Consider the following 21,268-nt stretch of genomic DNA (forward strand, 5'->3'; position numbering starts at 1 on the left):
AGTCAACGTTGATTAAGAAGTTAAGGTATTAAAGTTTTGGGTTTTAGAAATTGATGAAATAGCTCAAGAAACGGCAGTTTAAAAGGTGAGCCATGTTCAAGTCAGAATAGAAGAGATGGATTATGAAACAACAGGTTTGCTTTGTTCAAGAGCTGGGGACATGATGTCTGCTTTGCTTGCAAGAACAATAGAATTCCTGAGGGATGTTTTTCTTTTGGGAGGTAGAGCTAAATTGGTTTAGAAGCATTCAGACAACCCTGAAAGGCTGTTAAATCTATTTACTTCATCAGAACTGAAAATAAATTGTTAACGTAAAGGTCAGTTTGAGGACAGTCCAGAGCAGACTACATCACCATGGAGATGGTGCGGAAGCATAGGAAGGTTCTCAAATTTCAAATGATTTTTTTTGCTGGAAGAGTTATTTGCAGCTTGTAACTAGTTGGAACAGTTTGTAGCTTACTGAGAGCAGTTGGCTGAAGTAAATGACATTTGGATAGACCTGCACCGTAAGCAGAGTAACATGCATTAATACAGTCACAGAGTCATAGAGCTGTACAGAATGGAAACAGATCCTTCGGTCCAATTCGTCCATGCTGGCCAGATATCCTAAATTAATCTAGTCCTATTTTCCAGCATTTGGCCTATATCCCTCTAAACCCTTCCTATTCATGTACCCATCCAGATGCCATTTAAGTACAGTATTATTACCCATAGTGTTTCAGGGATGTGCAGGCTAGGTGGGTGAGCATGGGAAATGCAGGGTAGGAGGGTGGGATGTTTTAGAGGGTCAGAGTGGACTCAGTCCAAATGGACACTGTAGGCATTCTATGAAAATAAAATTATTGCTTCAAACAATTTAAAAAAGTGTAAAATATCTCCTAACGTGCAGAATCTCACAGTCGCTCGAGTTTAGTGCTGTACTGAGGCCCAACTTAAAAAACCAATTCCATAAAATCTTTATGCGGGTCAGTGTTTAAAAGTGCTACTCGTCGCTATGTGACTCCAAGGCCAGTAAATGTGATCGGTTAATCCCCAAACCATTGGCGTATTATGAGTCAGATCAAAAAAGCTTTCAGTGTAATTTAGGGATTAGTGAATACTTGTGGGATGCTACTTCCAAAAATGTTTTCTTGTTTTAAAAATACTCCTCTACCACCTGCCCCGCTGTCACTGACTGGGTTATGTGATTGTCCCATCAGGCTTTAATCAGTGTTAAGTGAACAAAATAAGTGGTTTAGGAAAAGATGACATCATTCTGTTTTACTGGTTATTTTGGAAACTATCAGTAAACTGAGATGATCTGATGAAAGTCTATTATATGGCTATTTGCCAAATAGGCTAACAATAGTAATCTCGATTCACTTTTATAACCTTCTGTATCAATCACCATTTGTCCGTTTAACAAATTCTTTCTCTTGCAATGTAAGGTTTGTGTCTGTCTATGTTATAGAAATCGTCTGGGCCCCTCAGTCTCTGCAATCTGTATCAATCCAACTTGACATCAGGCACATGTAATGTACATGTTCCTGAGGACAGCAAGATCCATCCTGTCTGGGGGCCAGCTGCACTTCAGTAAATTAGCCACTGGGAGCAGTGTATCCCAATGTTAATGGAGTGAGGCTGGAATTTGGCACTGGGTTTCCTGTGAAATCCAAAGCTTTAAACACCAGTCGCCGGCTTGCCAGAAACGTTCTTTATTATTTAGGATCTGCCACTATAACGTCAGTCATGTCAATATATTCCTTTAGAGGGCTGCGAGTATTTGTAAATTGGAGCTCAGGTTCATGAAGTTGTTCCAGTTCGATCAGCAACAGATTCAGGCTGGGAGCTGTTCTGATCTCCATAACCTGACAATCACAGACTTGCCATTAGAATCAGAATTCGATGTTATCAGCACATGTACTCAAATACAGGGTCACAGGAGAGCAGTGAGAAGCGTACAAAGTTGCTACTTCTTGTGCCATCTTAGGTACAAAGGTACCTAGGTACAAAACCTTAGGGATACATTAGAAACGTAAAGAAATACAGTGATAAGTTCAGCATCACAGTCCATCGAAAACAGAGAGTCAGCGCAGCCCTTCACCTTGTGACCGGGGGTCCGTGCTGCCTCTCACCTCGAGACCAGGAGACGGCGCTGCCCCTCACTTCGAGACCGGGAGTCCACAATGCCCCTCACCTCGAGACCAGGAGACGACGCTGCCCCTCATCTCGAGACCGGGTGTCCACACTGCCTCTCACCTTGTGACCAGGAGTCCACACTGCCGTTCACCACGAGACCAGGATTCTGCACTGCCCCTCACCTCGTGACCAGGAGTCCTCACTGCCGTTCACCACGAGACCAGGATTCCGCACTGCCGTTCACCACGAGACTGGGAGCCCACGCTGCCATTCACCTCGAGACTTGGAGTCCGCGCTGCCCTTCACCTCGGGACTGGAAGTCCACACTGCCTCTCACCTCGTGACCGGGAATCCTCGCTACCCCTCACCTCGTGACCGGGAGTCTGCGCTGCCCCTCACCTCATGACCAGGAGTCCACACTATCATTCACCTCGAGACTGGGAGCCCGCGCTGCCCTCCACCTCGAGACCGGGAGTCCGCGCTGCCCCTCACCGCGTGACCGGGAGTCCGCGCTGCCCCTCACCACGTGACCGGGAGTCCGTGCTGCCCCTCACCACGTGACCGGGAGTCCCCACTGCACTTTACCTCGAGACTGGGAGTCCGCGCTGCCCCTCACCGCGTGACCGGGAGTCCGTGCTGCCTCTCACCGCGTGACTGGGAGTCCCCACTGCCCTTCACCTCAAGACTGGGAGTCTGTGCTGCCCCTCACTGTGTGACCGGGAGTCCCACTGCCCTTCACCTCGAGACTGGGAGTCTGCGCTGTCCTGCACGTGGAGACTGGGAGTTTCCACTGCACCTCACCTCAAGACTGGGAGTCTGCGCTGCCCTTCACCTCGAGACAGGGAGTCCCCACTGCACTTCACCTCGAGACTGGGAGTCCGTGCTGCCCCTCACCGCGTGACCGGGAGTCCCCACTGCCCTTCACCTCTAGACTGGGAGTCTGCGCTGTCCTGCACGTGGAGACTGGGAGTCCCCAAGTCTGCACTGGCTCAGCTCTCCACCACCTATGCTTTCCAAGGAATGGAGATAAGTAGAGGGAAAGAAGTGAGGATAAAGAAGAAAACCGCAAGAGGGAATGAAAGGAAAAGAAACAGACAGAACGGATAAGCTCTGGCTTAAGATCCTACTCCACCGCCATCTGTCACAGAGCAGAGGGAGGCCACTCGGCCCATTGTGCCTGTGCACCCCTCTGAATGAATATCTCACCGAGGGCCATTTGACCTCAGAACCCTCCACCAAGTGGTTTTCTTTCACCACTACAGACCAGCTGGTTCCTGTAGACTTGGGGGCAGGGGGTCGTGGGCGGGAAACAGGAGATTGGCACAAGGCAGTGATGGTCGTTTGAAGGGCCGGTATGGGCATGACAGGCCAAATGTGCCTTAATCATCCTGGGATTGAGTTGGAAAAGGGGATGGTAGCAGCCATTTACCCAACCACCTTTGGGCAGTGGTGGGCATCGCAAGCTGATGTGTTGCATTGAAAACACTAAGTATTTCAAAAAGCTGTTGATAAAGTTCTTGGGAGTAAAAGGATAAAAAGGCATGGGGTGAGAGTGGAAACAGGAGACTGAGTAAGATGATCAGACTGAATGGCACAGCAAGTTTGAAGGGCTGAATGGCCTACTCCTGTAGCTACAATCTAAGCTTCTATGATACTTATAATCTTTTGTTCCCCGGAGACCCTGCAGGAAGTGGGTGTCACTTTCTAAGTCCTGGGGTTTCTACTGAGGGCTTTAACATTTTAATTTTGCCAGGCAGCCTATCAGTATGCTCAGACACCTCAAATTATCACTCGCAATAATTAGGAGATAAAACTCCAGACTGGTTTTGATGTACTAGCTGGCAAACACACACCCTGATTGGGTGGATTGCTATCAACACCTTGATGTCCAGAGGGGTATGTACCAAACCTGTGACTGTAACCTCAGCCTCACCTCTCGAAAACAGTACAAAAACAGAACTTGCTAGAAAAGCTTAGCAGGTCTGACAGCATGTGTGAAGAGAAACCAGAGTTAACATTTCATGTCGAGTGACCCTCCCTCAGAGGTCTTTGTTTCTGATTTACAGCATTTGCAGTTCTTTCAGTTTTCCCTGGTAAACAATGTTGTGCTGAGATTTCTGACATTAAGACAGAGCAGGTTGCTACAGAGGAACCTCAATTATCTGAAAATTGGAATATCTGAAAGATTTCTTGAGGTCCCGATGGAAACACACACTAAAGACGCATTTCCAACAGTGATCGCGTCTTTTGTTTACAGTGATTAAACTGGCACCGTCTCCAAATAACTGACTGCCAGCCCTCCCTCTCTCCCTACACTTTCCCTTGAGATCTACACAGGGGTGTACCCTAAACCACCCCCTCATCCTTCCCCAGATAATTTCTCCAACGTTGTCCTGTACAGGGCAAAGGTGGAACCTGTCAAAACGTTGCAGCCAAAATGGGTGTGTGTGTGTGTGTGTGTGTGTGTGTGTGTGTGCGTGTGTGCGTGTGCGCGCGTGTGTGTGTCAGCTGCAAGCAGCAACAGCTATCTTGTTGTTGGTGTCCAGTCCAGCTGCCCAGAGAGGGAGCGGGCGGAGGATGGGGTTGGACGGGGTTTTGGGCGGGGGGAGGTGTTGCACGGGGTTGGGGCGGGGGGAGGTGTTGCATGGGGTTGTGGGCGCGGGGAGGTGTTTGGTAGGGTTGGAGGACGGTGGGCGGTGTCAGGGGCGGGACCTCGTGTGCTGTGTGCTGCTGCAGTCTCCTGAACTGGGGGCAAACCTTAAAAACTCCGAACCCCAGAGGAAAGGCATTTAATCGATAAACCGAATAATCAATTATCTGAACGAAATAGTGCCTGCCCTTCACATTTGGATAATTGAGGTTCCCCTGTATATGAGTAACAATGAGACCTGGAAGAGGTCTTCACCATCTCTATGGGGAAGAGCGAACATCAAATCCCAAATTGATTTGTGCAAACCTGGGCTGACATGAACTCGTGCTAAGAACAAACGTATTCCAGATTGCACTGGCCCAGATCCCACCTTCTGAAACTTAACGGAAACAGTTAATCTAACAGGGTCCATCAAGACTGTACAAGCTCCACTGTGGAAATGAAACAAAACAGTGGGGCGTTCAAGCAAGGCTTTCAGTAGTTGAGAAAATTTAACCCTTTCTCCTCTCCATTTAAAGTGATGTGCAAATGAAACAAGGGTGATGTAAGAGAAACCTTTCTCCCTCAGTGATTGGTTCGGGTCAGGGATGCACTGCCTGGAAATGTGAGGGAGACAGGTTCAATGGAGACGGTCAAGAGGGGTATTGGATGATTGTTAGGATAGAAATGGTCAGCAGGGATAGGGAGGGAAAGGCATGAGATTGGCCTGGGTAATAGAACCAGTGCAGATACTATGGTCCCCTTCTACACCATGACAGTTTTGTGATTGACTGAATTTCTGCAAGCTCTCATGTCCATTAATTTGTCCAAAATGAGAGCAACTGCAAGTCTCTCAAACCAATTGTCATGTCTGACAATAATTGGCTACCAACTTGGTTCAAATTCACAGGCTTTCAAACAATGCAATGAGAAAGGGCATTGTGAGTGACTGTCATTGTGGGCTGTACTCTGAAGGAGAAACTAATTAAACTTGTGAATGACACACTCTATTAACTAGTCAGACTCATCTCGTGTGCCTCAAAATGGAGATCCAGTATTATCTGTGTTACTGATTTTTAACTCTTTTTTTCTCCCCTGGGTGTAAAGTGACTGACACATGGGAATTCTCTTCCCCTTTGTATATTATACAAGACACCTGTGTTATGGACGAGACCCGATCCCCTCAAAGTATTTTAAGAAGGTAGCCTAGGGCCTAACTTGTTCTGATGTTAAAGATAGATGTGAAGTGGGTATTCTATGAGTAATGCAGGTGGTCAAACCACTTGGGTTTAAGCAAAACAGAATTTATTTAAACACAACAGTTGAAACATGGACAAAAGAAAATGGAATTTAGAATATTAGAAAACTTAAACTAGACTGTTCAGCAACTCTGCCTTTACCACCTCTCTTCAGAAACCAAGGACAAAATAATCTTTTTAAAGTGTATCCTATCACTTGTTAGCGTTTAGCGAATGGGAGTTGGTTAGCTCAGTTTGTTGGAAGGCTGGTGTGTCTATGTGATGCCAAGGGCTTGGGTTCCTGCATTGGCTAAGGTCAACCATGAAGGACTTTCTTTCTCAACCTCGCCTGAGATGTGGTGACCCTCAGGTTAAACCACCATCAGTCATCTCTTTATCTCTAATAAGAGAGAAGCCCCATAATCCAAGGGGGACTATGGCAACTTTTGTTTTAAGCCCTCAACTGGAGTAGTGCCACACGGGAGGAAAGATGGGAATGACTGGAGAGAGGGAGTGCAGAAGTGGTTTACAAGAATGGTTCCATGGGATGAGAAACTTCAGTGATGAGGATAGATTGAAGAAGCTGGGACTGAAAATAGAGATTTTCAAAATCACGAGAGCACTAGACAGAGTAGACAAGGAGAAAGAGTTCCCTTTTGTAAAAGAAATAACAACTAGAGATGATAGATTTAAAGTGATGTGCATAAGAAGCAAGGGTGAAAAATCTTTTTCACACAGCGTGTATTTAGGGTCTAGAGTACATGGCCTGGAAATGTGATGGGGGCAAGTTCAACTGAGGCAGTCACTTGGGTCATCGGAAATATCATGCATGGAAGCGAGACAAAGCAAGAGGTGGATCTTGGCAATGGTGCTTGCTTGAAGATAGGAGTACGTGGGATAGGCTGACATGCGGAGAAACCTGACATTCAAAATGAGAGAATCCAGCAGCACAACTAATGACATGTTCTTGGTGCTCAGGCCCAACTCCTGTAAATATGCACCATTTTACCAAGTGATCCTCACTCCCAACACGATGAGCTGATTCTATGTTAGTGCCTGTACAGAGGGAAACTCCAGCGCTGAACACACTTTGTGGTTACAAGCTTTAGTGAGGGCTCGTAAGTGAAACGACTCATAAAAGAATTAGCTTCATTTATCTCACAGAAGTGAAATGTAGAGTTTCAGATTTAGGTTGTTATTAAAAGATCGTGAGGGTTTTAAGTTTTTGCAGCAGGTTTGTTTGATTGTAACGTTAAAATTCAGTCCCAGCTTACATTCTCAAAGGGATCCTTTGAGGTGCCAATTACAGACAAGCAAAAGAAAAAAAATCTAAATTCTCCTACCTTGGAAATGCATTGGTCAAATGATGTTACTGATTTAGTGGGATTATGTCTGGCTGAGATCTGTACAATTTACACTGAAAGGTACCAAGTTGAGGAAAGAGTTTCCCAAACTCACCATGTGCACTTCACCCACATTTGCGAGCATTAGTTTGTGTCTGTTTCTGGATGTTTGAACCATTTTTGGGAATGATTTCAGCTCCACAACAGTGTAGCCTGCGTCCCCGGGTCTGTCTGGCGTCTGTGCCCTAACTAACCTGATTGTGCAGTGCTATAAAATGTCAGCTTGAAACAATCTGCAGATGCAGGGTACCTGGCTCTTGAAATTGTTCAACAACTTTCTAAATGCATAGATGTTAGACAGAGTGGAGATTCACTGGGGAGAAAGGACCTCTTGCTTGTAGTTAAATTCAGCATTTTAAAATAGTTTCCAAAAGATACACAGTATTCTCCTCTGAACAAGTCATTCTTTTCAACAAAGGGTTTACAGTGTTCCTAAACAATTTCAAACCACAGATAAAGATCACAGCCTGGCAACGCTCCCACACTCATCCCCATTGAGAATTTTAATGGAGATTATCTAGGAAATGGTGCTCAGATACCTTACTATGGCCCACTCAAAAAGACATGGCGACCAGGAGTTTTATTGAGTGGAAAAAAGGCAGCATTTAATGGTCATTATATCAAACTACAGCGAAAAGAATGTATTTTTAAGAGTTCTCTTGAATGGTTAATATGGAAAGATATTATTAAGCTGGAGAGCGTTGAGAAGAGAGTTACCAGGATATTGCTGGGAATGGAATGCTGGGAGGAGGCGTTGGGGTGGGTGTTGTGTATTGTATGTGTGTGGAGGTGGTGTGGGCAATGAGGGGGTGCTGGGAGGAGGTGTGGGAAACCTGTAAGAGTGAGATGGAGGGTGTGTTCGTGGGAGCACTGTCTTTAAAAGTAGAGGCCAGTCTGTTAGAGTGGGAGTGCAGCTCTCACCGTGCCCCCAGGGTCTCACGCCCTGCCTCGACCACACCACCAGTGACCCCCTTCCCTCCCACCCCCGGGTCTGGCGTTCTTCCTCTCTTGGGGTCTGACGCCTCTCCACTCAGGTTCTCACACTCCCCGCATCCAACCCCACCCCCCTACCCCCACCTAAGAGTCTTACTCTCTGCCCCCATCTCTGGGAGTCTCACCTCACCCCACCCCATCAGGTTCCCCACCCACTTCCTCCCTGGGTTTCACTCCCCACCCTTGGGGTCTAACTTCACCACAAGTACTCGGGGTTTCACCACCACCACCCTCCCCACCCCGGTTCTCACCTCACCTCCTCGCAGGTTCTCCAACCGCCCCCCCGGGGTTTTACTTCCCCCTTGGTGTCTCATTTCACCAACCTCCCCCCCCAAGATTCTCCACTCCCTCCCCCCCTGGGTTTTACTCCCCACCTTGGGGGTCTTACTCCCCTCCCCTCTGTTTGACAAGTTCTGTTCAACACTCAGTGACCAAATCAGTTGTTGGATAGTCTGTATCTAATAGGTGGAGGCCTGCACACACACAAGGACTATATCTATATCAATATGATATATACATATGTATACTTTACAATATATAAAATCCCCACTATGTATAAAACGTGTGTCTACATGGACCTAAGATAATGAAGGAAACCTCTCTTCTTCATGAACAGGAATAACATTTTGTTTTTGACATGACAAGGACGTAAGGCTGTCCTTGGCCATATTCTTCTCTTACACAATCACAGGATGGATATAAGAGGTTATTTGGCCCATCAAACCTAGACCTGCCCTCTGCAGGAGGAACTTATTCAGTCCCACAGCCCGACCCTTCTCTGCAACCCTACAGATGTTTGTTTTGTCTTTCTGACAATTAACCAGAATAGCTTCTCCTCATCGCCTCTGTGTAGATCCTTCATGACGGTGACTTTCTTGAGTTCTGCTCTCTTTTATTCATTTATTTTTCTCTAACGTTGAGGTAGAAATCCTGCGGGTAACTCTATGAATCTTGGGGTGCATTTCTTAATGTCTTTATTTTCTGGATTATTTTGGAATGTTCCCTACTCATGATTTTTTTTGAGAAATACTGAAATGGCACTTACTTGAACTCCGGTCATTCCTGGTACCCCTGGTGGCCCTTCTTTTCCTTTCAATCCCTCTGGCCCCTTGTCTCCTTTATCTCCTTCTTCCCCTCGGTCACCCTTGTCACCCTAGCATGCAAAAGAGATAGGGGGATGGTGAGCGAGGAGTAAATTGTTCAACAAGACAAAGGTAGCCACTTGTTTGTACTGAGTTTGAGCAATGTGGAAAAAACACATCTTACCATCTTGCACTCATCAGGACCGTTTGCAAGAGTACCAAAGTAACGAGAAACAATGTATAAGATGAAATGTGTCTTTGTTTATCAGTACTCAAGAGGATCATCAGAGAAACATGAAACCTTTGACAAGTCTCCTGTATTTTTGCACTCTGCCGAAACTTCGCTTCCTAAACATTCTCGATTCGAATTCCCCCAACACTGGCAGTTATGTATTCTGTTGTTAATGCCGCACACTCTGGAAATCCCTTCCCTGAAATCTCTCCCACTGTCAACCTCTCTGAGGGGCTGACCTTGCCTTCCAAGGTTTTGATCACCTTATTGGAGATATATCATTAAGCTGGAGAGGGTTCAGTAGAGATTTACCAGGATGTTGTCAGGAATGGAAGGTTTGAGTTATAAAGAGGGGCTGGATAAGAAGGAATTTTTTTCATTACTGCATAGGAAGTTGACTTTATAAAATCAGGAGGAATATAGGTAAAGTTAATGGCAGGTGTCTCTTCCCTAGGGTGGGGGATTTCAAGGCTAGGGGGCATATTTTTAAGGAGAGAGGAGAAAGATTTGAAAAAAGACATGAGGGTCAACTTTTTACACAGAGAGTGTTTCATGTGTGGAATGAACTTCCACAGGAAGTGGTGGATGTGGTTACAGTTATAATGATAAGTTCATGAATAGGAAAGATTTGGAGGGATATGGGCTAAGTGCAGGCTGGTGGGACTAGTTTCAGTTGGGATTATGGTTGGCATGCATTGGTTGAACTGAAGGGACTATTTCTGTGCTATATGATTCTATTGTTCTAATATCTCCACACTTGGGTCAATGTAAATCCCAGATTATCGCTGGTGTGATGCACTTCCAGATGCTTTACAAGGTAAATGGCAGATGCAAGCTGTTGTCATTGCCCGTGCAGCGTTTCGGGACTTCCCAAGAGCGTGAAAGGCACTACAGGAATGGAAATCATTCTTTCTTGTAAAAGCTGACATGTGAGGAGCAGCATGGTGGTCCAATTATTAAAAAGAAACCAGAAACTAGATTAGTGAGATAAGGAATGAGGAAGGAGATGGAACGTGTCCTGCGAGATGGACATTGTAGCTGTCCTGGTGAATTAGCCTGTCATCCTGCAAATAAAAGCAAAAGACCACGAATGCTGGAGAGAAGAAATAAAAACTGTAAGTGCTGGAGAAACTCAACAGGTCTGACAGCATCTGTGGGGAGGGGGAGGGGGAGAGAGAGAAAGAAAAACAAATGTTTTGGGTCCAGTATGACTCTTCCTCAGAACTGGTTGTTCTTCACTTGTTTTTATCTTGATCAACATGATGTGGAGGTGCCAGGGACAAAGTCAGAAGTCACACAACATCAGACTTTGTCATGTCACCTGATGAAGGAGCGGTGCTCCGAAAACTTGTGATTTTGAATAAACTCTTTGGACTTTAATCTAGTGTTGTGTGACTTCTGGTCTTGATCAATGAGACCAACAAAGCATTCAATTGGGAATATCTCTGAATTTCTTTTCCTTAAATCTGCATTTTAGCTTGTGAATTGGAATTACACAATATATTTTTGATAACACCAGGAAACATTGGGATATTCTCATTTCTTGGTGGAGTGAACTGAGTCATAGATACATTGGAAACCAAGTCACGAGTAGACCATTCGGCCCTTCTAGCATGCTCCGCCTTTCCACATGATCATGGCTGATCGTCCAACTCCACATCCCATTCCTGCTTTTGCCTCATACCCTCTGATCCCTTTACCCCTCAGAACCTGAACCCTAAACTAAACCGAAGAGTTGTGGATGCTGAAGATCCTGAAACAGTAACAGAAGATGTTGGAGAAACTCGGCAGGTGAAGCAGCCTCCATGGAGAGAGAGGAAGGGTCACTGGGCTTGAATCATCAGCTCTGTTTCTCTCTTCCCAGAAGCCGCCAGACCTGCTGAGCTTCTCCAGCAATTTCTCTATTTGTTCCAGGTCTAACTCCTTCTTGAAAACATTCAATGTTTTGGTCTCAACCGCTTTCTGTGGCAGAGAATTCCACAAGCTCCCCACTCTCTGGGTGAAGACATTTCTCCCCATCTCTGTCCGGAATGGCCCTCCCTGTATCCTTAAACTGTGACCCCCTGGCTCTGAACTCACTGGTTATTTCCTGAGGGTTCTAACTGCAGCCTGGGACACGTTGAGAGCCCATTGTGGGATTTCTTCACTGTTCAAGACGTTACTCTTCTGTTGGGATTTTACAAGGGGATCTGGAATGTCACTGGATCTGGCGATCTCCCTGCTATTTATTTCCCTGGGAAAACAGCAGCAATCAGGGGTGGTTGTGAGTTGACAGAGACCTGCTCAATGCCCAGTTCCAAACACCTCCAGATCCTCTCGATGGGCCAGACGGGGTACTGCTCAGGGCAGGAGTGACCTATAAGTGTTGTGTTTCAAGCATTATTTGTGTGTGGAAGGCATAAAAAATGAAGCTCTGAGATTATAGGCATTTGCAATGCTGTCAAGCTAGCTTAGATATTGTCTCCGCAATACAGGGGTGGTGGAGTGGTGGTAATGCCATCCAGTGGACCAGGCTAACAGTCTGGCACCTTGTGGAATTTAAATTCAATAAATAAAAGCTGGAGTTAAAGGTCAGAGAGGTGATGCCCTAGTGGTATTATCGCTGAACTATTAACCCAGAGACCCAGGTAATGTTTGAGGAACATGAGTTCAAATCCCATCATAACAGGTTTGAATCCAATTTACAAAAAAACTGGAATTAATTCTCTAACAGTATCAATGTAGGGGAGGAGGAACCCATCTGGTTCACTAACGCCCCTCTGGGGGCATGGGGGGGGGGGGGGGAGAGGAACGGCTGTCCTTACCTGGTCTGGCCTGACAAGTGACTCGATACCCAGTGCAACATGGTTAACACCTTCCTGCCCTTTGGGTGTTAAATGCTAAGTGTGTGACACCGATGTCCAAAATGAATTAAAATTAAATGGTGGCCATGAAACTACCAGAAATTGTTGTTAAGAACCTGACTCCTTCAGGGAAAGATACCTGGCCATCCTCACCCACATGGTTCCATGTTTGAAGGTTCATAAATGGCCTGACAAGCAACTCAGATTAAGGACAAACAGGGATGAGCAATAACTGCTGGCTTTGCCAATGATGCCCACATCTCATGAAAGGAGAGTAATTCCTTAGCTTGTCTCAGGAATTGACACAGACTTCAAATTATTTCCGTTGGACAGACTTTGGCAATGAGATGTAGACAGCTAGAGATAAATTGCATTCTACCTTCCTGTTGATTCAGTCAAGACAGTGGAGGGAAGATTGACCTGGATAGTTTGGGAGGTTACCATTATCAAAAGCAAAGTTTAGGGGAATGGAATTTTCTTATACTGAGACTGAATATATTCCAGATCTCTGAAATACTGCAGAGAGCACTGGGCAATGTAGATTTCAGCCGGTTTATTAGACTTCAGCTGTAACCATGGAACTAAAGGACACAAGTATGTTGAAACAAGCCACCTGGGAGACTGCACTTTTGAAAACAGATAAAGAAATGTGTGCAGGGATAAGCTGAGAAGAGAGCACATCAAGAGTCTACAGGAGAGAGTGGAAAGGTGGAATGAAACTGGTTCGTTATCTACGTTGATATAATACATTAAAAATGCTGTATTCATGTGCTTCCCAGAAACTTTTTCCATTATAAATTCCTTTGCTATAGAAACTGCCTGTGTAAGCTCGTCACATCATAATTAAACCTCCCCCAGCTTCCATTATAAATGTGGATATTGGAATTTATAAAGGAAACATAAAAATAAGGGCCTAATGTAAGACTTAAAAACAGGACAGAACTTTAGCTGAATGCCTTGGTCGAATTATACCTCACTCTCTAACTTCACGTCACCTGAAGGCTACACTTGTCTACACTCTCCCTGCGTCACAGTGCAAGACCTTGTATTGCAGTTGATAAAAATCTACAAGTTCTTGTGTCCATGTTTATCATGGAAAGAGCTTTCATGGATTTTTCTTGCTATGGTTAAATTTCAGGACACAATGAGGTGTTGAAGAATTGGATAAATGGGAGCTGGTCAGTCATGATCTCTTTGACTAGCAGAACAGCACTGAAGGGCCAAATGGCCTCCTCCTGTTCCCAAGTTCCAAGCTCTGCATTTTGCATCTCCCAGCTTAAAGAATGGCAATGGTCCAACCACAGATCCTCTGCTTTCATGTGCAGCCAGTTTGCAGTTTAACAATAAACGAGGTAGACAAATTCTCATCTGCATGGATCTGTCACTTTTTCTTCCCCAAGATAAGTTCCTACATTGACAGTTATGTTATCTAATTTAACATGGGACACAGTAGACTCTTCAGTTCATCCTCCAATCCCCCCAGCCCAGTGAGGAACACTGCTCCACTATCACAGAAAGGAGGGTGTGATTACTGTAAATTGTGCATTCAAAATGGAAACATATTTATTAAGTGTGCCCTGGTTAAGTTACACCCTGGTTTCTAACCACGCTTCAATTGAAGCCGACACTTGGTTTTCATTCTTTATGCAATTCTAGGGAGATCGATCAGTCCAAGTGTCCATGTTATACAGGTTCCAACGTTTTTCATGATTACCTTGTGGGAAGTATACAGAGTCATAGTCATAGAGATGTACAGCATGGAAACAGACCCTTTGGTTCAACTTGTCCATGCTGATCAGATATCCTAACCTAATCTAGTCCCATATGCCAGGACTTGGCCCATATGCCTCTAAATCTTTCCTGTTCGTGTACCCATTCAGATGCTTTTTAAATGCGGTCGTTGTACTAGCCTCCACCACTTCCTCTGGCAGCTCATTCCATACACGCATCACCTTGTGCGTGAAAAAGTTGCCCCTTCGGTCCCTTTTAAATCTTTTCATGCTCACCTTAAAGCTATGCCCTCTAGTTTTGGTCTCCCCCATGCCAGAGAAAAGACCTGGTCTATTTACCTTATTCATGTCCCTCAAGATTTTATAAACCTCTATAAGGTTACCCTCAGCCTCTGACGCTCCAGGGAAAACAGCCCCAGCCTTTTCAGCAGTTTATGCAACCAAGTCTAGCCCATTAGTGTTGATCTTAATTATTAGAGATCACGACCGCAACACTTCTCTCCAGCCCGAAAGACTGCTTCATCACTTCTATCTGATTTCTATCTTTTATCCAACTTTGCATCCATACTTCCAGTGTCCCTTTAACACTGTAAGGTTTTAATATTGCTAATGTATCTGAAAAGGGAGGACTACAGATGCTGGAGAATCAAAGTCAAAAAGTGTGGTGCTGGAAAAGCACAAGCCGGTCAGGCAGCATCTGAGGAGCAGGACAGTCGATGTTTTGAGCATAAGCTCTTCATCAGAAATTTAGATGGGCCAGCAAGGGGGCTGAGAGATAAATGAGAGGGGGTTGGGGCTGGGGGAAGGTAGCTGGGAATGCAATAGATAGATGAAGGTGGGGGGCGATGTGAGAGCTCGATGTGATGGGTGAAGCAGATAGGTGGAAAGATGGACAGGTGGGACAGTTCAAGAGAGTGGTGTAGAGTTGGAGGGTTGGATCTGGGATAAGGTGGGGATGAGGAGATCAGGAAACTGTTGAAATTGACTTTGATCCTGTGTGGTTGGAAGGTCCCAAGGCAGAGGATGAAGTGTTCTTCCTCCAGGCATCGTGTGGCTAGAATTTGGCAGTGGAGAAGGCCCAGGACTTATATGTCCATGGCGGAGTGGGATGCAGAGTTGAGGTGTTTGGCCACAGAGCGGTGGGGTTGATTGGTGCTTGTGTCCTGGAGATGTTCTCTGAAACATTCTGCAAGTTGGCATCCTGTCTTCCCAATGTAGAGGAGACCACATTGAGAGACGGTACGTGAGGTGTTTCGAGCTGCAGGAAAGTCTCTGCCAGATGTGGAAGGATCTTTTGGGGCATTGGGATGGAGGTGAGGAAGGTGGTGTGGGTGCAGGTTTCACACGTTTTGCTGTGGCAGGGAAAGGTGCCAGGAGTGGAGAGTGGGTTGGTGGACAGCATGGACCTAATAAGGGAATTGTGGAGGGAACAGTCTCTGCAGAATGCTGAAAGGGGTGGGGAGGGAAATATATCTTTGGTGGTGGGGTCTGACTGCAGGTGGCAGAAATGGTGGACGATGATGCATTGTATCCAGAGGTTGGTGGGGTGGAAGGTGAGGACGGGGTGGGGGTGGGGGGGGTTCTGTCCTTGTTGGAATTAGTGGGGTAGGATTCAAGGGTGGAGTGCAGGAAATGGTGGAGATGCACTGGAGGGCATTGTTGACCACGTGGACAGGAAATTGCGGTCCTTGAAGTAGGAGGCCACCTGGGATGTTCTGGAGTGGAATTGGTCCTCCTGGGAACAGATGTGGCAGAGGCAGAGGAAGTGAGAGTAAGGGATAGCATTTTTACACGATGGGATGTGAGAGGCTGTGGGAGTCAGTGGGTTTGAAGTAGATGTCTGTGTTGAGTTGGTCGCTGAAATGGAGATGGAGAGGTCCAGGAAGGGGAGGGAGGTGTCTGAGATGGTCCAGGCGAATTTGAGGTCAGGGTGGAAGGTGTTCGTGAAGTCAATGAATTGTTGAACATCCTCATGGGAGCATGAGGTGGCGCCGATACATTCATCAATGTAATGGAGGAAAAGGTGGGGAATGGTGCCGGTGGAAGATGCTGTTCCACATAGCCGGTGAAGAGGCAGGCACAGCTAGGGCCCATGGCTAGCCCTTTGCCCCCAGTCCCACCCCCTCCCATTTATCTCTCAGCCCTCTTGGCCCCCACCAAAACGTTCCTGATGAAGAATTTATGCTTAAAACATCAACTCTCCTGCTCCTTGGATGCTGCCTGACCAGCTGCGCTTTTCAAGCACCACACTTTTTGATAATGAAATATGTGAGACATGTTGTCAATTTTGAATTGTGGGTAATGCAGCAACCATTTTGTGCTGAAGAAGCTGTCACACACACAGACTGAGAAAAACAATCAAATAACCTGCTGTGGTCTTGGTTTAAGGATAATTATCAGATGCTGTAGATAGCTTTCCTTTGACCTTTTCCTGAATCACACTGTGGCATCTTTTCATGCCCACCAGAGAGTGCAGATGGGGTCTCAGTTTAAAGTTTAACTTGAAAGGGATTACCTTCGACATTACAGCACTCTTTCAGTACTTCACCGGACTGTAGTCTAGATTGTGGGCCTTAACTTAACTCCACGAATATCCAAAGATGTGTTGGTTAGGTGGATTGGCCATGCTAAACTTGCCTTCTAGTGTTCAGGGATGTGCAGGCTAGGTGAGTCAACCATGGGAAATGCAGGGTTACAGGGACAGGGTGGTGGGAGTGGGTCTGGGTGGGATGTGTTTTGGAGGGTTCAGTCTAGATGCAATGGGCCACATGGCCTCTTTCCGCACTGTAGGGATTCTATGAATGAAATACAGCAATTCCTGCACCCAAGCCTTCACAAAATCACAAATTTTGGATTTGTTTTTAAGGAATCTCATCTGTTTGAATACAACATTACACTTTCGGCAAATCAATGGCTGCATGATCTTTCAACCGATATTCACACGGATATTCAGAATTCTAGTATCCACAGATTCTATGTTACTTCCTAAGCAGGCTCATTAAGAAAATTCTGACCTTGAGTCCATCGATTCCAACTGGTCCATCATCTCCCACCAGGCCAGGCTCTCCCTGATAAAGAAGGAGAAGTATTGAGTGATCTTAAATTCAGCTTGTTCACTGGTGGATCAGTGGTTAGCGCTGCTACCTCACGGACCCAGGATCGATTCCTGCCTCGGTGACTGTCTATGAGGAGTTTGCACGTTCTCCCCGAGTCTGTGTGGGTTTCCTCCCACAGTCCAATGATATGCAGATGGGAAATGCAGGGTTACATGGACAGCATTGGGGGCTGGTTCTAGATGTTGTCCAGAGGGTCAGTGTATACTTGATGGGCTGAATAGCCTGCTTTCACACTGTAGGGATTCTATGTTTTGAGGGAGTCAGTTGCATCAGATGCTGATGAGTAAGTTTAGAAGTACCTTTGCGTGTAATGGCAAACTAATAGGGGACTGTCATGGCAGAGAGGGCATGGAGCCCTATGTTCATGTCCTACCTATGTTAGGGGTAGGATTACAGTTAGGCTTCAAAGTTGTATAAGGACACCTCTGAACAGGCTGATGAAGGGGAAAAGGATATTTTACTAAGTTCAAAGTTTGTGAGAAGATTTGTAGCTCGGGTGCTTGTTGTTGTGGTTGTGTTCGCCGAGCTGGGAATTTGTGTTGCAGACGTTTCATCCCCTGTCTAGGTGACATCCTCAGTACTTGGGAGCCTCCTGTGAAGCGCTTCTGTGATCTTGTCTCTGGCATTTATAGTGATTTGTCTCTGCCGCTTCCATTTGTCAGTTCCAGCTGTCCGCTGCAGTGGCCGGTATATTGGGTCCAGGTCGATATGCTTGTTGATTGAATCAGTGGATGAGTGCCATGCCTCTAGGAATTCCCTGGCTGTTCTCTGTTTGGCTTGTCCTATAATAGTAGTGTTGTCCCAGTCAAACTCATGTTGCTTGTCATCTGCGTGTGTGGCTACTAAGGATAGCTGGTCATGTTGTTTCGTGGCTAGTTGGTGTTCATGGATGCGGATCGTTAGCTGTCTTCCTGTTTGTCCTATGTAGTGTTTTGTGCAGTCCTTGCATGGAATTTTGTACACTACATTGGTTTTGCTCATGCTGGTTATCGGGACAACACTACTATTATAGGACAGGCCAAACAGAGAGCAGCCAGGGAATTCCTCGAGGCATGGCACTCATCCACTGATTCAATCAACAAGCACATTGTCCTGTACCCAATATACCGGCCACTGCAGCGGACAGCTGGAACTGACAACCGGAAGCGGCAGAGATAAACCACTATAAATGCCAGAGAAAAGATCACAGAAGCGCTTCTCAGGAGGCTCCCAAGCACTGAGGATGTCACCTAGACAGGGGACGAAACGTCTGCAACACAAATTCCCAGCTCGGCAAACAGAACCACAACATATTACTAAGTTTCCAATCAATACGGTATTAGTGCACTCACTCACTGAGGCAGTGATAAGATCACCAGTTTAATAAACCAGAGGCCCCCTGTCGGGTTCTGGGTTTCAATCCCTCCTGAGCAGTAAATGAATTCAAATTCTGCCTTTGAAAGCTTGTCTGTGTAATGGTGACCGCTAAAGTACTAGCAAATGTTATTACAAACTGGTTGCACCCCACCCCCTCCCCCCAACCCCGGTTTCTCCCCCTAACCCCGGTCAGCTCAAAGCTGCTTTACAGCTAGCAGTCTACTTTCTGAAATGCAGTGGAGAAATCGACCTATCTGCGCACAGCAAGAAGCCACAAAGTGCCAGGTGGTGATGACCAGATAACCTAATTTTGTGATGTTGACTGAGGGGAGAGTATTGATCATTACACTACAGGGGAGAGCTTTCTCTCTGGAACATTCTTTCACACCACAAGGGAGGACAGAGATGCAACGTAATCCGCCACTTACCCTTTGGCCCATGAGCCCTGGCTCACCTCTGGCTCCGGGCAGTCCGATTGCACCCTGCAGATCACACCAAAGGTGAGAATTACAAAGTGAAAATCTTAACACGTGAAATCTAAATTTCAAATACTTTGAGCATCATTCAACTCAGGACAAATCAAGACTCAGCCACTTTCATTAATTACTTCTGGTGCATGGGTGTTACTGACAACAAAATGTAATTTACCTGAGTGTTCTCAACAATACACTCACTGTGTAAATTAATGCCCTGTATTCATACACTGTATACTAATAGCAACACTGTACATTAATCTTAGTCAAATTTGTCTGATACCCCAAGGAATAGACAGAAATGGCATCGTTTACAAAACCTTCTTGGAGGACAAAATGGGATTTCTTGGTCTGCTCTCATTGAGCCTGAATGGCCTACTCTTGTGATGTAACTATTCATTCACTGTATGATTATACTCGCTGGGTCATTCAAGGCTGCACTGAGCACATGGTAGCACCCAACAGGTTCTAATCTAAGTATTCTCTGAAATCTCTCTTTACAGCAAAGGAAAACATCCACATCATTTTGTATTTTCCAACGAAAAGTTCAACTCAAGTCCTGGTAAGTGTTCAGTTTCGAAATACATGAATATTACCCTCACAAGCTGCAGCATGGAGCTGGGGAAGGATGGAAATGCTTTGTCAGTGTGAATAAATCCTGGAGCCTCAGAGGCAGTGCATAAAGTTTCAATCCAGTAAATTGCCCAAATCCGAAATCGTTCAAACATCTATTGTGTTGATTTGATAGTGACAGATCCCAATTTGTGTAGTGTAACCCTGTACTCGGTGACACAGGTCCACCTGTCCGAGACTGACTGCTTTTGCAAAGGGAGAGTGGCAATACCATAGAAAGAACAGTGAAGCTCCCTCTAGCTGGTTTCAGATTGCACCGGCCCAGCTAAGACCACCAAGGAATCTCAGAAAGAATCACATCCTTGGGAAAAAGAGAAACAAACTCCTTGGGATGTCACCCGGTAAATTTACATTTCAGTTGTTTTAAAGAGTGCAATCATGGAACAATGTCGAGCTGCAATGTAGGACTCTGTAGCATTTGCTAACAGGCATTTTCTGGACATGCAAGACTGCGGCATCTTCTTCCAAATCTGAAAATAAATAAAACTTTGGAGATCACCGGGGTCATATAAAGTTATTTTCTTCACAGAGAAAAATAAATTGAATGTATTATTTGTTGCCTCTCCTTTCAAACACCACAGTGACGATGTCTTGATGATTGGCAATTATGTCATTCTATAGCACAGTGAGGGGTCAGCTCACTGAGACAGACACAACCCACAGGAGGGGGGGCTGATCTTATGGTGCAGTGGTCATGTCCTTACCTCTGGGCTAGGCGGCCTACTCCAGAGGGTAACATGGCTGACCCATAGATTGCATGGTATCTATAATAGTCTTTGGGGAAGGACAAAGTGGCCACTTTCATTGGGGAGCTTCATTTACACTTCTTGTTGCTGCGGTAAGCTTTCGAACCTCATCAAAGACGCCTCCCATCCCAGTAATGCTCTCCTACAACCTCTTCCGTCAGGCAGGAGATACAGAAGCTTGAACACACACACACACATACTAACAGGTTCAAGAACAGCTTCTCCCTGCCGTTGTCAGACTGATGAATGGACCTCTCTGACTTCAAATAACGTTGATCTTGCTTTGTGCAGCTCCTGTGCAGTTGTAATCAGTATGCCTCACTCTGTCTAAGCACCTTGTGACAAACTCCCAGCCATCAAGGTGCAGGCTTTGAGGGCGACATGGTGGCTCAGTGGTTAGCACTGCTACCTCACAGCACCAGGGACCCGGGTTCGATTTCACCCCTGGGCGACTGTCTATATGGAGTTTGCGCATTTTCCCCACATCTGAGTGGGTTTCCTCCAGGTGCTCTAGTTTCCTCCCACAATCCAAAGATATGCAGGCTAGGTGGATTGCCCATAGTGTTCAGAGATGTGTACACTAGGTGTATTAGTCAGGGGAAATGTAGAGTAGTAGGGGATTGGGTCTGGTTGGGACAATCTTATGAGGGTCAGTGTGGACTTGTTGGGCTAAATG

General features: G+C 45.9%; 1 protein-coding gene across 4 annotated transcripts in view; it reads right to left on the bottom strand.

Moving 5' to 3' along the window:
* The window catches only part of col27a1b (collagen, type XXVII, alpha 1b), a 707,279-nt gene that overhangs the window by 110,269 nt on the left and 575,742 nt on the right, over nt 1-21,268 (bottom strand). For all 4 annotated transcript variants that reach the window (XM_087998238.1, XM_087998237.1, XM_087998236.1 and 1 more), the window contains 3 exons: nt 19,169-19,222; nt 17,283-17,336; nt 9,427-9,534 (listed from right to left, as the gene is read on the bottom strand). In XM_087998238.1, the coding sequence (XP_087854364.1) occupies nt 9,427-9,534; nt 17,283-17,336; nt 19,169-19,222 (216 nt within the window). The remainder of the gene's footprint in view (nt 1-9,426; nt 9,535-17,282; nt 17,337-19,168; nt 19,223-21,268) is intronic.

This window comes from Chiloscyllium plagiosum, unplaced genomic scaffold (assembly GCF_037043375.1).
Source record: "Chiloscyllium plagiosum isolate Xiang-an unplaced genomic scaffold, Cpla_swu_hap1 HiC_scaffold_21, whole genome shotgun sequence".
Taxonomy (NCBI): domain Eukaryota; kingdom Metazoa; phylum Chordata; class Chondrichthyes; order Orectolobiformes; family Hemiscylliidae; genus Chiloscyllium; species Chiloscyllium plagiosum.